This window comes from Vitis vinifera, chromosome 16 (genome assembly GCF_030704535.1).
Source record: "Vitis vinifera cultivar Pinot Noir 40024 chromosome 16, ASM3070453v1".
NCBI classification, from domain to species: Eukaryota; Viridiplantae; Streptophyta; class Magnoliopsida; order Vitales; family Vitaceae; genus Vitis; species Vitis vinifera.
This window is the reverse complement of record NC_081820.1, coordinates 25,022,281-25,036,994: the sequence shown is the minus strand read 5'-3', so window position 1 is coordinate 25,036,994 and position 14,714 is coordinate 25,022,281. Positions and strand designations below refer to the sequence as shown.

The 14,714-nt window shown below is 33.6% G+C and overlaps 2 protein-coding genes across 2 annotated transcripts; one reads left to right on the top strand and one right to left on the bottom strand.

Moving 5' to 3' along the window:
- Window positions 1-4,373: 4,373 nt before the first annotated feature.
- Window positions 4,374-6,906, bottom strand: LOC132252567 (rust resistance kinase Lr10-like). Its single transcript, XM_059743460.1, has 3 exons — window positions 6,148-6,906; window positions 5,740-5,769; window positions 4,374-5,616 (listed from the first exon to the last, which is right to left on the bottom strand). The coding sequence occupies exons 1-3, from the start codon at window positions 6,839-6,841 to the stop codon at window positions 4,502-4,504; spliced, it is 1,839 nt and encodes a 612-aa protein (XP_059599443.1). The 5' UTR covers window positions 6,842-6,906; the 3' UTR covers window positions 4,374-4,501.
- A 415-nt stretch (window positions 6,907-7,321) lies between these two features.
- LOC104878671 (LEAF RUST 10 DISEASE-RESISTANCE LOCUS RECEPTOR-LIKE PROTEIN KINASE-like 2.3) lies at window positions 7,322-10,750 on the top strand. The gene is made up of 6 exons (XM_059743459.1): window positions 7,322-8,284; window positions 8,470-8,526; window positions 8,622-8,657; window positions 8,831-8,890; window positions 8,992-9,015; window positions 9,504-10,750. The coding sequence occupies exons 1-6, from the start codon at window positions 7,429-7,431 to the stop codon at window positions 10,628-10,630; spliced, it is 2,160 nt and encodes a 719-aa protein (XP_059599442.1). The 5' UTR covers window positions 7,322-7,428; the 3' UTR covers window positions 10,631-10,750.
- The last annotated feature ends 3,964 nt before the right edge of the window (window positions 10,751-14,714 follow it).

Below are 14,714 nucleotides of genomic sequence, written 5' to 3'. Positions count from 1 at the left end.
GATGCATCAACTATCCCACAATGTTTAATGTTTCCATATTGACACCTTCCTACAAGGTCGCTCTTTATAATTCTTTTGAAAGCCTACTAAATCGGTTCAATCTATTTAATAGCACCAAAATATCAAAACAAAACCTTATAATATTCTTCTTCCAACAATTTAACAATTTGCATCAATCATCATCTATGAAAGGGATTTTATTTATTTATTTTGCTAAAATGAGAAAGAATGGAATTCAAGTTCAAGAGTCATCATTTTAATTACTTAGGAAATTCATGTTTTAATCCAATATTTACTAACAATGTCTAAAACATGTATTTAGATAATAAAAAGTTACATAGACACATAATTAAGACAATTATTTTCAATAATTCTAATACTTCACCTATTAAATAGGATAACAACTTGCAATGACCTCCTTTCTTTCTCAAGCATGTGGGTATGTCTTGTAATTAAATAGCTCACCATGCTTGGATAGCTACAAAACATTCTATATGGAAAAATCAAACATTATGGGCAAGTTGATGTACCCAGTCATCCCCATACTTCAATATTGACAAAGATAGTCAATGCTATAGAAAAATCAAACACTGTGGGCAAGTTGATGTCCTTTTTTACCATTCATTTTCTTATTAAGAAATGAGGTACTTTTAGAGAGTTACTAATTTCCATATTCTTAAGAGAAAATTCTTAACAAAAATTGATGATATGATTCATGAAGAAATAAACAAAATCAAAATTAGATTCTAGAGAGCCTTACAATAGTCAATAAAGGCATACTTTTATCAAATTAGAAAAATGCAAGGGATACCAAGTTAGGTTTCACTAGAAATGTACTAGCAAATTCAACAAAGGCAAAATAACAATCTAAACTCACAAAAGGAGAATTATTTGAAAGTTTGAAGGTGAGTGCATAGAGAAAGATATTCAACTACAAAGAAAAAAAGATCTCTCATGGTTCCAAGTTGTAGTCCTCTACGATAAAATGATGCATGAATCAATTTCTTTCCTCATTGGTCCCATAAGGACTTGTCAAGTTTGAGAGGCTGAGTGTCAAATGCTATTCATTGTCATAACTAGAATCTAAAAAAGATGATAAAATTTGTAATGCAATGGCTAAGAAATTTTGCTACTCCACTTGCTTTGCATAGGTATAAGGTCTATCAACAGATGTCCAAGCATAAATATGACTTGAAGTAGAGATGGAAACATTAAGCCAATAGAATTGATTGGTACATAATATTCCATGGAGAAAGGTGTATAGATAAGATATAACCTATTAAACTAAATTGGAGGTTTTCAGAATTCATAAAAATAAATTATATTATATACTTATACCAAATATGAGTTTTTTTTTCTTTGTTATTTTTTTTCCCTCCTTTGGAAATTTCAGATTTGATCTTAATACATTTATGGATTTGCTTTTGAGATCAACTTTAGTTATGTCAGTTCTCTCAAGAAAAAAAAAACTTTCATCATGCCTTGAAGTGAAATATCCATCCTCAATCCCCATTAAATAACATATAAATGTCATATGTGGATACTGTAAAAACCTACTAAATTGGTTTAATCTATTTAGTAGCACAAAATATCAAAGAAAAACCCTATAATATGCATCTTCCAACAATTTAACAATTTGCAGCAATTATAATCTATAAAAGGGATTTTATTTCTTTATTTTGCTAAATTGAGAAAGAATGGAATTCAAGTTCAAGAGTAGTCATTTTAACTACTTAGGAAATTCATGTTTTAATCCAATATTTACTAACAATGTCTAAAACATGTATTTAATATAATAAAAAGTTACATAGACGCATAATTAAGACAATTATTTTCAATAATTCTAATACTTCACCTATTAAATAGGATAAAAACTTGCAAGAACCTTCTTTCTTTCACAAGCATGTGGGTATGTCTTGTAATTAAATAGCTCACCATGCTTGGATAGCTACAAAACATTCTATATGGAAAAATCAAACATTATGGGCAAGTTGATGTACCCAGTCACCCCCATACTTCAATACTGACTAAGATAGTCAATGCTATAGAAAAATCAAACACTGTGCGCAAGTTGATGTCCTTTTTTACCATTCATTTTCTTATTAAGAAATGAGGTACTTTTAGAGAGTTACTAATTTCCATATTCTTAAGAGAAAATTCATAACAAAAATTGATGATATGATTCATGAAGAAATAAACAAAATCCAAATCAGATTCTAGAGAGCCTTACAATAGTCAATAAAGGCATACTTTAATCAAATTAGAAAAATGCAGGGGATACCAAGTTAGGTTTCACTAGAAATGTACTAGCAAATTCCACAAAGGTAAAATAACGATCTAAACTCACAAAAGGAGAATTATTTGAAAGTTTGAAGGTGAGTGCATAGAGAAAGATATACAACTACAAAGAAAAAATGATCTCTCATGGTTCCAAGTTGTAGTCCCCTACGATAAAATGATGCATGAATCAATTTCTTTCCTCATTGGTCCCACAAGGACTTGTCAAGTTTGAGAGGCTGAGTCTAAAATGCTATTCATTGTCATAACTAGAATCCCAAAAAGATGATAAGATTCGTAATGCAATGGCTAAGAAATTTTGCTACTCCACTTACTTTGCATTGGTATAAGGTCTATCCATAGATGTCCAGGCAAAAATATTACTTGAAGTAGATATGGAAACATGATGCCAATAGAATTGACTGATACCTAATATTCCATGGAGAAAGGTGTATAGATAAGATACAACCTATTAAACTAGATTGGAGGTTTAGAAATTCATAAAAATCAATTATATTATGTGCTTATACGAATATGAGTTTTTTTTTCTTTGTTATTTTTTCTCCCCTTTTGAAATTTCAGATTTGAGCTTAAATTCATAAAAATTAGTTATATTATGAACTAGCTTGGTGGCTTTAATGTCAATCAAGAAAGACAAAACTAAAAAATCAATTAATTTATCCTCTTCTTGAAATTCATTTCCTATGTCTTCATACAAATTCATAATTGAGAGGTTCATGGGTACTTCCTTTTATTTCATCCAGCTGATTGGATATTTCAAAAGGCAAAGGAATCAAGTCCCTCCAAGTGCAAGGATAAATCTCCACTTAGTGCTAAGAAAATGAACTCGACGAGTACCCCTATATACAATGGGCCACACAAATTGAAAATAGACCCCATATACAATGGACCACACAAAGAATGAATCATAGTGGGACAATGGTCACACATATATAATGGACGATATAGTCATACAAACCACACAAATTGAAAATAGACCCTATATATAATGGACCACACAAAGAATGAAACATAGTGAGAAATTGGTCACATACATACAATGGACTATATGGTCCACGACCATTAGTGAGAAATAGTCGATTATAAAAATTCATAGACTTCTTGAAATGATGATTCTTGTGGGGATGACTTAAAAATTTTAAAGTTTTTTTAAAAAAAAATAAAAATAAAAAGAAAATAGACACATAGCAATAGATAGGGTTCACATGATTCAACAATGTAGTTATATCCACCATCAAGTTAGGAAACTTTTTAATAACAAACCCTAACCCCCAAAGAACTAATCTAAGTGGTTTCCGATAAGGAAAGACATACTTTCAACTAACACACTAAAGGTTTTTTTGCAAATATTTTTAAAATTAGTTTTTATTTTTTAAAACAAAAATAATTTTCCAACCTCAAAAATACATCTAACAAATTTTAGAATAAAAATATCATGAAAACAGAGTGATTGGTGTTTTTTTTATTGCATTTTGCATGGTAAATTACATTCACCAAGAACTAATAAAGAAAACCATTTTTTAGAATTTAAAATAGAATTTTATTCCTAAAAATGATATAAAGTTGTTTTTATGAATTGTTCTGAAAAACTTATTTTTTAAAATTATTTTTGAAAATATTATCCACCATGCCTCAAAATTTTCTTGTGAGAACCTAACCTTGCAATTTCTCAGATCTAATTTGCAAGATGCAAAATAATGTTGCAAGATCTCCGCAAGTAACAAGGCAACAAATCACATAAGAACAAGTTTGAAAATCTCTCAATGTTTCATTTTATTCTTTCTATGATGCAAAGCTCTAGTTTCCAAGATGAAAACTTGTCCAAATAAAATTTTCCTTTTTTTCTTAACTCCTCCTAGCTACCTTAATAGTATTGAAGCTTCTCCTAATAAAGCAAGACATAATGATTGAGATTATTTGTTTGAGGCTAGTTTTTTAATAAGCTTCCTTATAGTTGCTTACGTAACCTCAAAGCCTACTCTCTTTCGAGATTAAGAGTCTTCCACATTTTTTATTTTTGAAATCCATCTGCAAACTTTATTCGGAGATCTCAATTAGTGCAAGGAAAGAAACAATTAATGAAGGTGGAGCCTCAAAAGCAGCCTATTTTATTAAACTGTAGCAATAAATAACGAGATTACATTAACACCATTTATTACAACATGATTATTACCCAAATTAAACACTCATAATAGACAACTTTTTATTCTATTTCTGATATGACTGTCAACTCTGGTTGGATAGATGTTTTGCGTCTTCTAACACTTGTCCTTGTTTGTCCCATAGAGGTAAAAGGATTAGGAGGCATAACTAAATTGCCTTCTTCTCCTTCCAACATTCCAACCACAATTTTCATGGAAGGGCGATCTATTGGATACCATTGGATACACCAAAGCCCTATGATGCTTATTTTCTTTGCTATTTTAATATCACTTTCGTCCTCAATTCGGATGTGTACCTCTTGCTCTTGATCCAAATGATTATAGAGCCATTCTGGGAAGTATGCTTGACTAGTATTTTCTACTGTAGCATCAATATTCTTCCTTCCCCCTACCATTTCAATCAACAACATACCAAAACTATAAACATCTGACTTAGAAGACACATTCCCAAAATTTCTTGATAACATTTCTGGTGCAATATAACCCATGGTTCCCCTTGCTGCTGTCATAGATACTGCACTTTGCTCCTTAGAGCATAATTTGGCTAAACCAAAATCAGAAATCTTCGGATTAGAGTTATGATCAAGCAAAATATTATGAGGTTTGATATCCAAATGAAGGATTCTTTGATCACAACCTTGGTGAAGATACTCAATACCTTTAGCTATGCCAATAGCAATATCTTGAAGCTTATGCCAACCCAGAGAATAATTATTACCAAATGCTGAAAATATAAACTTGTCTAGTGACTCATTTGGTAAAAATTCATAAATCAAAGCTCGCTTATATCCATCTGCACAAAACCCGAGCAACCGAACCACGTTAACATGATGTATGGTACTCATTGTTCCTACTTCATTAATGAACTCTTCTCCATTTCCTTTGAAATCATCAAGGATCTTTACAGCAACAAAAACTTCATTTGAGAGCTTTCCTTTATAAACGGTCCCATAGCCTCCTTGACCTAGTTTGTCCTTGAAATTATTTGTGATCTTTTTAATATCAGCATAGGAGTACCTTGAGGGCTTCAGAGCTCTATAATCTTCCAAAAACTTTTGAATATTTATTCTATGCTCTCTTTTCAACTTATTAGAGCGATAGACAATAAATATTATAAAGATTCCAAAAGTGAAATGAAGGAAACCAAGGATTGCTTCTGCACATAGGGGAAAAAAAGTTTCTATAAGTAAATGAAACAAGAAAAAAAAAAAAAGACAAACTAAGAATCATCATCATGATGTCACCCTCATTATTGAAAAGAATATGAATAGGAAATCACCTGTAAGCACCATTTTATCCATTGGAGCACCTGTAAAAGATAGTAAACTTATTAGCTTTTTGTATTCTTTTAATTAGTAAAATCATAATAGATTACATGACGTTGTAACATGAGTATAGTTATTTTTGGTGTATTTGGATTTCAACCTTGGCCTTTGCAGTCCTTTCTACAGGTTCGATTGTTTTAGCTAAGCCTAATTGTTGTAGCTAGCTTGTAATGAATAAATAATATTGCATGTTCAGATCCATTACTATAGTAGTTAATTTGGTTCACATCCATAAGGGTTCAATCCAATTTTATGGTACAAACAGAGAATACTATAGAAAATTTCATGTGCATATTAACATCATAGTAGGAGATAAGAAAGGGCTTGCAAGGTGAAAATGATGAAGAAGCGGGATTTAGTACCTTTTGCTGGTTTATCAATGCATTCGATTTCAGGTTCCGTGCTATTATTCTTCTTCCGTTGGCACTTGTTTCCTTTTGCTTCACAGTTTCCGCACATAGGTTTTGACCAATTCATAATACCGTATTCCCCTCCATATATATAATAATCTGGGAGTGTAGCATTGAAAATCTTCTGGCAAGAGGATAAGTTCACTTCAGCGAGAGAGTAAGAGGAAGGAGCGACATAAACTGGGTTACTTGAGAGAATACTGTAAGGGATGGACCAAAGTTGATTATCAGCATATGATAGCTGATTTGTTATATCTTCAGAACAATTGAAGAAGGAGAAGTTGATGTATGTGTACTCATCTTTGAACTGGAAGGGAAAGGCAGATAAATTAAAGTTTAGAATCTGCCATTGAAGGTAATCACGCGGGTACCAGAGAACAATCTCCTGAGAAGTGTAATTTATTTCCTTCACCCAGAGCTTTCCTGAAGAGGGCAGCTCTAGTATGGTCCGCTTCTCTTCTGAGCATGATAGCTCAAACTCCGGATATCCACAGTGTTCTGGCTGGTGTTTTAGCCGGAACGGAAACCGGATGACTGGACCATGGTGACTGCACCTTGACGCCTTGCACTCATCATCTCGGCTTCCTCCATTAATCTCTGCAAACAATCTCATAAACAAGAAGAAGAAGAATAAAGAGATGCCCATTTTTAAGCAACTGCTTATCTCTATAGTTTTAATTTGCACTGCTTCTCCCCTACTTTATATATATAATTAGATTTGAAAATTTTGTACAAAGGGAGAAGAACTTTGTTTGTTTAGGAAGCAGGTGCTTTTAGGGAATACAAAAAAGATGGAGGACTGCTACAATAAAAATTTAGTTTTATCTCAGAATATAAAATTTACTTGAAAAAATTGTAGAAAATTGGTCTATCAGTATTTACTAACATGCCGTATGAGTAAAGAAAGATGATAAAGATGATCCTTCTTTATCCTTTTCCCATTGTTGAGACCTAAAAATTAGGTAATATTTAAAACATAAACAATTCCAATATAAACCATAATAACTTCAAGCATCATTTTTAACATAGTGATTCTAAATAATGGGAAGCTCACAGTTGGCTGGATGTGATGGGATGAAAGTGTGGTCCCAGTTGAAAAATCAAACAGTTTGGGGAAGAATAACATGTTGAAGAAAGCTGCAATTAAAACAGAGTATCTCTCTCTCTGTGGAACTCACAACCCAAAAACAGAGCATCTCTCTCTCTCTCTCTCTCTCTCTCTAAAATTTGATAATGTTAAGGGAGGCACAACTCGTGGGAGTAGGCCTCATGACAGTAGTCATCCATGCCTGCTTCCTTTCAGTTTGTGTTGCTAAGCATCACAAGTACCAGATATGCAGCCCCTCTTCCTGCGGAGATATGAGGAACATTTCCTACCCTTTTCGATTACAAGACGATCCCCGCAGCTGCGGTTACCCTGAGTATGAATTGATTTGTGAAAACAATCGTACTATGATAAACCTTCATGGTGGGACATACTTAGTTACCCAGATCAACTACCAGAATTATACAATTCGGGTAGTGGATCCTCGGCGAAAGAAGGACAACTGTTGGATCTCCAGTCCTCTTAATTCCATTGGTGCATATTACAAAGAAAATCCATATGATTCGTCTTCTGCATGGAGTGCTGGTTATACTCTGCCTTATAAATGGAATCCTGCTTCTCCTTATCCTTCTGAACCAATATTCTATACAATAGTTTTGATGAACTGTGAGCAGTCAATCAGGGACGACAACTACCTTCATATAATTCCATGCAACACTAGAGGCTCTTCCTCTTCCTCACCAACATACGCTTATGCAGTTGTCGGAGACTATGTGTCGGTGGGAGATATTCCGTATTCATGCACCATCGGCACATCTATTATTATTCAACCGTTGAAGTCACTTCCAGAGCCCAGCAATCTTTCGATGTCAGATTTGCAAAATTATATGCTTCTGGGGCTTCAGCTTTCATTTTTGCCTCTCTTCTGCCACCGCCAATGCGAAATGATAGGGCAAGATTGCTACGATATAAATTTCACTGGGAATGTCGGCTTTGAATGCAAGTCATGGGCCGACCTTACTGGCAACACTCCAGAGAAAAATGGTGAGTATAAGATGCCCTCATACTTGATCTTTGGAGTTGGGGTTACAGTGCCTGCAATCAAGGAAACGCGATTTTATAGGAAATTAATTCCCTGAAAATCTGATTATGCCTAACCATCTTATCTTCCTTGCATTAGTCTTCAATATTTCCATCCCTAATTTCACTTGTTTGGTTTAATCTTGCAGGGCTTTGGACAGGGCTTTGGAAGTTTATAAGAATTTATTTATTGCTACCCTTCTTTAGTAAGGCTTCAACTAAAATTTTCTTTGAAATCAAATCTTTATTTTATTCATTTTTCCTATTTTTTTTACAAAATTTCCTAATTCATTGTTAACAGGGGGGTTACTTTCTCCCTACACCTTAAAATTTGGAGGTAAGGATGCTTCTTGCAATTATTATTTTCTCATGAGAATAAGACAAAAGATTTATTTAGAGTTCTTTCATCTTAATTAATCTCTCCATTTCTTGCTTCTCAATAAATTTAAAATTTAGGCAATCAAGGGCATTCTTCCTTGTGACTAACATGGCACGAATGGTTTAATATAGGACTTCAAGAAGAACTTGGTAAATGCGAATTTTACTATCCCTGCAACACCTCGATGATTGGTAAGACTTTCTTCACTTACATGTCTCCTCTTCTAATGTTATTTATGTCTCTCACTTATATTGGTCCATATTTTTAATTTGTTACATCTCTTCCTTACTAGGCGGCTGGATACTGCGTATTATTGGTAAGCCTCCTAAATTCCAACTACTAATTTTTTGTAAAAACAATATTGTAAAGAGTTGATATGAAAATTCTTGGAATTCTTGCATTTTGAAGGTTGTGCAGTGAACTTCAAATTGATTTTGCTTTGTTTGACTGTACAAAGCAAAATCAATTTAGATGTAATTCAAAATTTTCTCCCAAATTTAAATGTAATTCAACTCCACTAACATATAAAGAAGTCAAAACAATGAAATTGAAATTGGGGTCTTCTTATCCAAGGCCCCAGTACTTCCATCAAATTGCTCCCCAAGCAACAGTACTCTGTAAAGTGATTGTTAAAGTAGCTATTTTATATGGCTCTCTAACAACACAACAACTTAGTGTTTTACTTTATATGAAGGTAGAATAGTTTTTTCTACCATATGTATTTGTTGGATTTAACTTTGTTTTTGATATCTTGTTCGTTTTTCTTAAAATATTCATTTTTTTTAACATTTGATTTGTGTTTAGTCATAGGAAGGACTATGCTCGGGATGTTGTGTCTATTCGCCTATTTGATTTACAAGTTCCACCGGAGACATCTATCATTAGATGATAGCATTGAAGAATTCTTACGGAGTCAAAAAAATCTCCAACCCATCAAGTACTCGTATTCAGACATAAAGAAGATGACTCATAACTTTGCGAATAAATTAGGTCAAGGAGGTTTTGGCTCTGTATATAAAGGAAAACTTCGAAGTGGTCGCATTGTAGCTGTGAAAGTGCTGGTCATGTCAAAAGCTAATGGACAAGATTTCATCAATGAGGTTGCAACAATAGGAAGAATTCACCATGTTAATGTGGTGAGACTTGTAGGATTTTGTGTACAAGGATCAAAATGGGCACTTATATATGACTTCATGCCTAATGGTTCTCTTGATAAGTTTATTTTTCTTAAAGAAGAAAATAACACTTTTTTAAGCTGGGAAAGGTTGTATAAGGTTGCACTTGGAGTGGGGCGTGGGATTGAATACTTACATCAAGGTTGTGACATGCAAATTCTACATTTTGATATCAAGCCACACAATATTCTTCTTGATGAAGACTTTACACCAAAAGTTTCAGATTTTGGCCTTGCAAAATTGTATTCAACGGATGAAAGTATAGTGTCTCTCACTGCTGCACGAGGAACATTGGGATATATTGCTCCAGAATTGTTCTATAAAAATATTGGAGGTGTCTCATACAAAGCTGATGTTTATAGTTTTGGAATGTTGTTAATGGAGATGGTGGGGAGAAGAAAGAATGTGAATGCAAATGCAGCGCACTCGAGTCAAATATATTTTCCATCATGGATTTATGACAGATATGATCAAGGGGATAACATAGACTTGGGAGATGCCACTGAAGATGAAAAGAAGCTTGTTAAGAAAATGGTGATAGTTGCACTATGGTGTATACAGATGAAGCCCATAGACCGTCCTTCAATGAGCAAAGCTTTAGAGATGTTGGAAGGAGAGGTTGAGCTATTAGAAATGCCTCCGAAGCCTACTCTATACTCTGAGGAAATGTCAGTTGAGGATCATATGAGCAATCCAATAGAAGCACCAATTTCCTTGTGTAATTCCATGGGTACAATTACATTAGATGGAAGGTAGCCTATCATTTTTCCACTTACATGTTATCTCCTATGATATCATATGTTTGTAATTTGGATTAGATGTATGGGTTATAACTCCTCTTGCAAGGTCCATATAATGTAATATTGTCTTGAGGCATTGGCATGGTACCCTAGCAAGGTACCCTAGCAACAAGCTTATAAACATGTAATAATTATTGCCTATGTTCTAAATGATTCAAATAACACCAAACAGGAATATCAATTAATGTTTTAAGGCCTAGTTCCATAGTACTCAAATGATTATTGTTGTATTGCATAGCCTCACATGACTTAAATAACACCAAATATATATAATAGAAAACAAAGTAAACTAACTCTAAATAGAAAGAAAAGCAACAAGATTAATAAAGATAAAAGAAAGGACATAATATTTATGATGTACCATAAGAGTGTCTTACCTATGTCCTTGGGAAATAGTAATCAATTCATTAACTTTTAAATTAGAAAATTACAAAATTGGAAGAATATCGAACTAGGAGGCTCTTACTTGGCAAAGAGCTTTCTTTATACTAATATTGGTTAAAGCCACTAAGATAGCTAAAAGGACATGGGCTTATATATAAGCCTCCAAGCATTGACCAAACCAATTCATAATCCATGTGGGACAAGGAATCCCTAAACTAATGAATACTAATTACACCAAAAACCAACAAGTCTCAACCTTGGAAAATTAATACTCCACTACCAACTCCCAAAATTCAAATATTCTCTAACAAATGAACTTCAAATGCATCTCTAGAAACCATATACCCAAAATTTTCAAACTAGTATGATATTAACCAAGCCCAAATAGTAAGAGGGAGCACTACAGGAATAATGCCTTATAGCAGCGGCTAGTGACCCTCACTAGAGGTCAGAAATGGTGTGCTTGCAAATTATGGTTGCACACCAAGCTGACTGCTACATGGTGTAGCCATAGGTGGTGCAACAATTTCTTATAGTTGCAGTTGTGAAAGTGACCGTAAACACAAGTTAAAGTAATAGTAGCAACCACAGTAAAGTGCAGCAAATGGTTCTTACAGCTGCATCTTGTTTTTGGCCCCCGCTAAATGGCATATAGTTGCATTTTGGAGTTGGCCACAGCTATAAGTTATCATTATTAATTTTTTGTGACACTCATTTGTGAGGCTCCCCATTAAATCCTTCAAAACACTATAAAAATGGTGTGGATCAGAAACATTTTTCTTCTAAGAATTTGAGTAAGCATAATCTTTCTTTTTATATTACATGCAATTTCATGCTGCAATAGCAGCTTGACTTATCCCAACCACCTCATAACGGAATGGCAATTTTTTCTGGATCTCTTTCAACACCAATAGCAAGTGTAGATTGGGTATAAAAAAAAAAAAAAAAGGGCTAACCCCTTCAAGATTGACACAAAAGCTTCACGGTAATATTCCAAAATTTGGAGAAATACAAAACTCATAGGTCAACAAAAATCCTTCTCCTAAACATGATATCTATTATAAACCTTTTTTCCGGCAAAAAAATAGTAGAATCATACAATGGATATATACAGATGGTGAATCCTAATTAGCATCTACAAAACAAACCTGTAGGAACACAACAGAGATTTTTTAGATCAACAAATTGAGAAAATGACTTGACACTCAAAAAGAAAGGCTAAGAAGCTTTGAGATTTGATGTTTTGTTAATAGAGATCCATGAGGACATAGAACAACATATTTAAATAGTTATTTTTCTATGAATAATAAAAAAGATTACATGAGTAACAGCACACCAATGCTTATTTGAATAAAGTGTCATTCATGGACAAAAACTAAAGAAACCAACTGGGACTAGGGGGCGAGGCCATGATATTATCAATTACGTTACACTAGGCAGGCTATAATTACCATTGAGAATAGAATGATATATTCACTTCTCAGCAACTCCAATATCTGATAGTATCATATTACCCTACAGGCATAATACAAACAACGAATGAAATGTGAGTTGCAACAATCAGGCAATCAAAATCACATTTTGAACAATATAGGAACCCAACATCTAAACAAAATAGTATCAACAATAAACTACTATTCCTTTCATGATACAAGGAATTTTTGCCTCCATAAATTAGTAATTACTTCATACGGAGTAAAATTTAAGGGTACAACAGACACCACCGCCTCATAATTCAAGAACCAAACCATCAAGAAGGCTATGTTGAAATCTAATCACCACATCCAAATAGGTATTTCTCTGGTCTCAACAAGTGACACAAGGAAATTTTTGTATCTAGTGAATACCTTTGCCTAAATCTAGTACAAGGTTCTGTTTTTATCTTGTAAACATATATATACATCCAAACATGTATACACACACACACGTGTATGCACTCTGAAGTTCCCTAGAAATTATAAGTAGGTTTTGTAGGTACATGGCTATGACCAATTCTTGTCCTAGCTTGTAGTTCTAGGTTAGCCCAAGGGTGTACCTTTTCCAAAATTTCTCTTTATGATGTTGCTTTATCCTTCTAGGTATATATTGTTAATGGCCACAACCTCAGCAATCTTTTTCATGTTTCCATGCATGGATCAGTTTAAAAAGGAAAAACACATGATTTCCAGAGTTTGAACTTCCATTATTTTACTATAGGTACAAGGTTAACATTTTTTGGTATTCATGCCCCAGTTTAGTCATTTTCATACTGACATGTGTTAATGGTGTTTCTTACATGCTTATTGATGAAATCCTCCCTTCCCAAGTCCACAATTCATTCTAAGTTTATCAAAAGACATCAAGGCATCATAGAAAATCAACAATTCTAATATTGTAACATCTCCAACATTTGTAGAAAACACAAGATTCCATATTTAATCTCTAGATTGTAAATTAAGGTTCAAAACTCAAAAGCACATTCATATAGACACAAACCTCACTAGCCATCAGCTTCCGGACATTATTAGCATATAATTTTCCCATACATTACAAATGAGCTTAATTTGAGAGTTATACCCTGGTAATGAGAGAACCTGTTTTGGGCAACAATTCAAATCATGACAAAATTTTTTGGTCTCCATCTCATCCTTGTAGCAACATGTACCTTACTCATGTCATTCCTCTTGTGTGGAGCTACCATTATCTTACCAATAACATGCAAAGTAGACAATAAGATTGAACAATAAATCAAAATTCCTTAAGTTTAGAATCTTATACTGTAAGGAGAGTGGAACTATGAGTGTCCAAGTGTGGTTGCTTGTCAAGAGTTGAAAATTTGGATGATTATTTGGAGGTTCTATTCAAATTCTTGGGCAGAATGATTAGAGAATGAAAAATGATTAAGAAATTTAGACAACAATAGAGCAAGTAAGAAAAATTCAGATCTGAAATGAAGTATGAAATAGACTAAGAATGATAATTAGTTCATTTGTAGCCCTTATAAGAAGATAACTAAGTCTCCAAGTGTATTATTACTTTCCTTGTTCAAAATGGTACACAAGAACTTGTTTCCCCAAAACCAAAACACAATCTTCTTAGGTGTAAGTGGATTTTTCACATTAAGCATTTACCTGATGGTTCTGTTGACAAGTACAAAGCTCATCTTGTCACCAAAAGATTTCAGCAATGACCGGGCATTGATTATCATGATGTTTTCAATCCTGTTGTCAAACCCACCATTATACATCTTGTTCTTAGTATTACAATCAGCCATGCTTGGTTTCTCTACTAACTTGATGTTAATAATGCTTTTCTTCAAGGCCACTTGTTTGAAGATGTTTTCATGGCTTAACCATTGGGATTCATTAACTGTGATCATCCTAATTATGTGTGCAAACTTTAAAAAGCTATCTATGGTCTCAAGCAAGCACTACATGCTTAGTATCATGAGCTCCACTAGTTTCTTCTCACCTCTAGCTTCACTAACTCTCATACTTACACTTGACTATTTGTCCTCAATACTAGTGGTGTCATGGTTTATCTCCTTGTTTATGTTGATAATGTTAACATAACAAGTGACAATGATGGTGTCGTGTAAAAGTTCATCCTAATCTTGCCCAACAATTCTCCCTTAAGGATCTCGAGTCTCTTTCTTATTTTCTTAGCATTAAAGTCAC

Bases quoted from the DNA above. Each gene is read 5' to 3' on its own strand.
- LOC132252567 (XM_059743460.1), bottom strand. From the start codon at position 6,841: ATGGGCATCTCTTTATTCTTCTTCTTCTTGTTTATGAGATTGTTTGCA. The intron at 5,770-6,147 runs GTACTAAATCCC...TATCTTTTACAG, and splicing joins CATTGATAAACCAGCAAAAG to GTGCTCCAATGGATAAAATG. The intron at 5,617-5,739 runs GTGATTTCCTAT...CCCTATGTGCAG, and splicing joins GGATAAAATGGTGCTTACAG to AAGCAATCCTTGGTTTCCTT.
- LOC104878671 (XM_059743459.1), top strand. From the start codon at position 7,429: ATGTTAAGGGAGGCACAACTCGTGGGAGTAGGCCTCATGACAGTAGTC. The intron at 8,527-8,621 runs GTAAGGCTTCAA...CATTGTTAACAG, and splicing joins TTTATTGCTACCCTTCTTTA to GGGGGTTACTTTCTCCCTAC. The intron at 9,016-9,503 runs GTAAGCCTCCTA...ATTTGTGTTTAG, and splicing joins CTGGATACTGCGTATTATTG to TCATAGGAAGGACTATGCTC.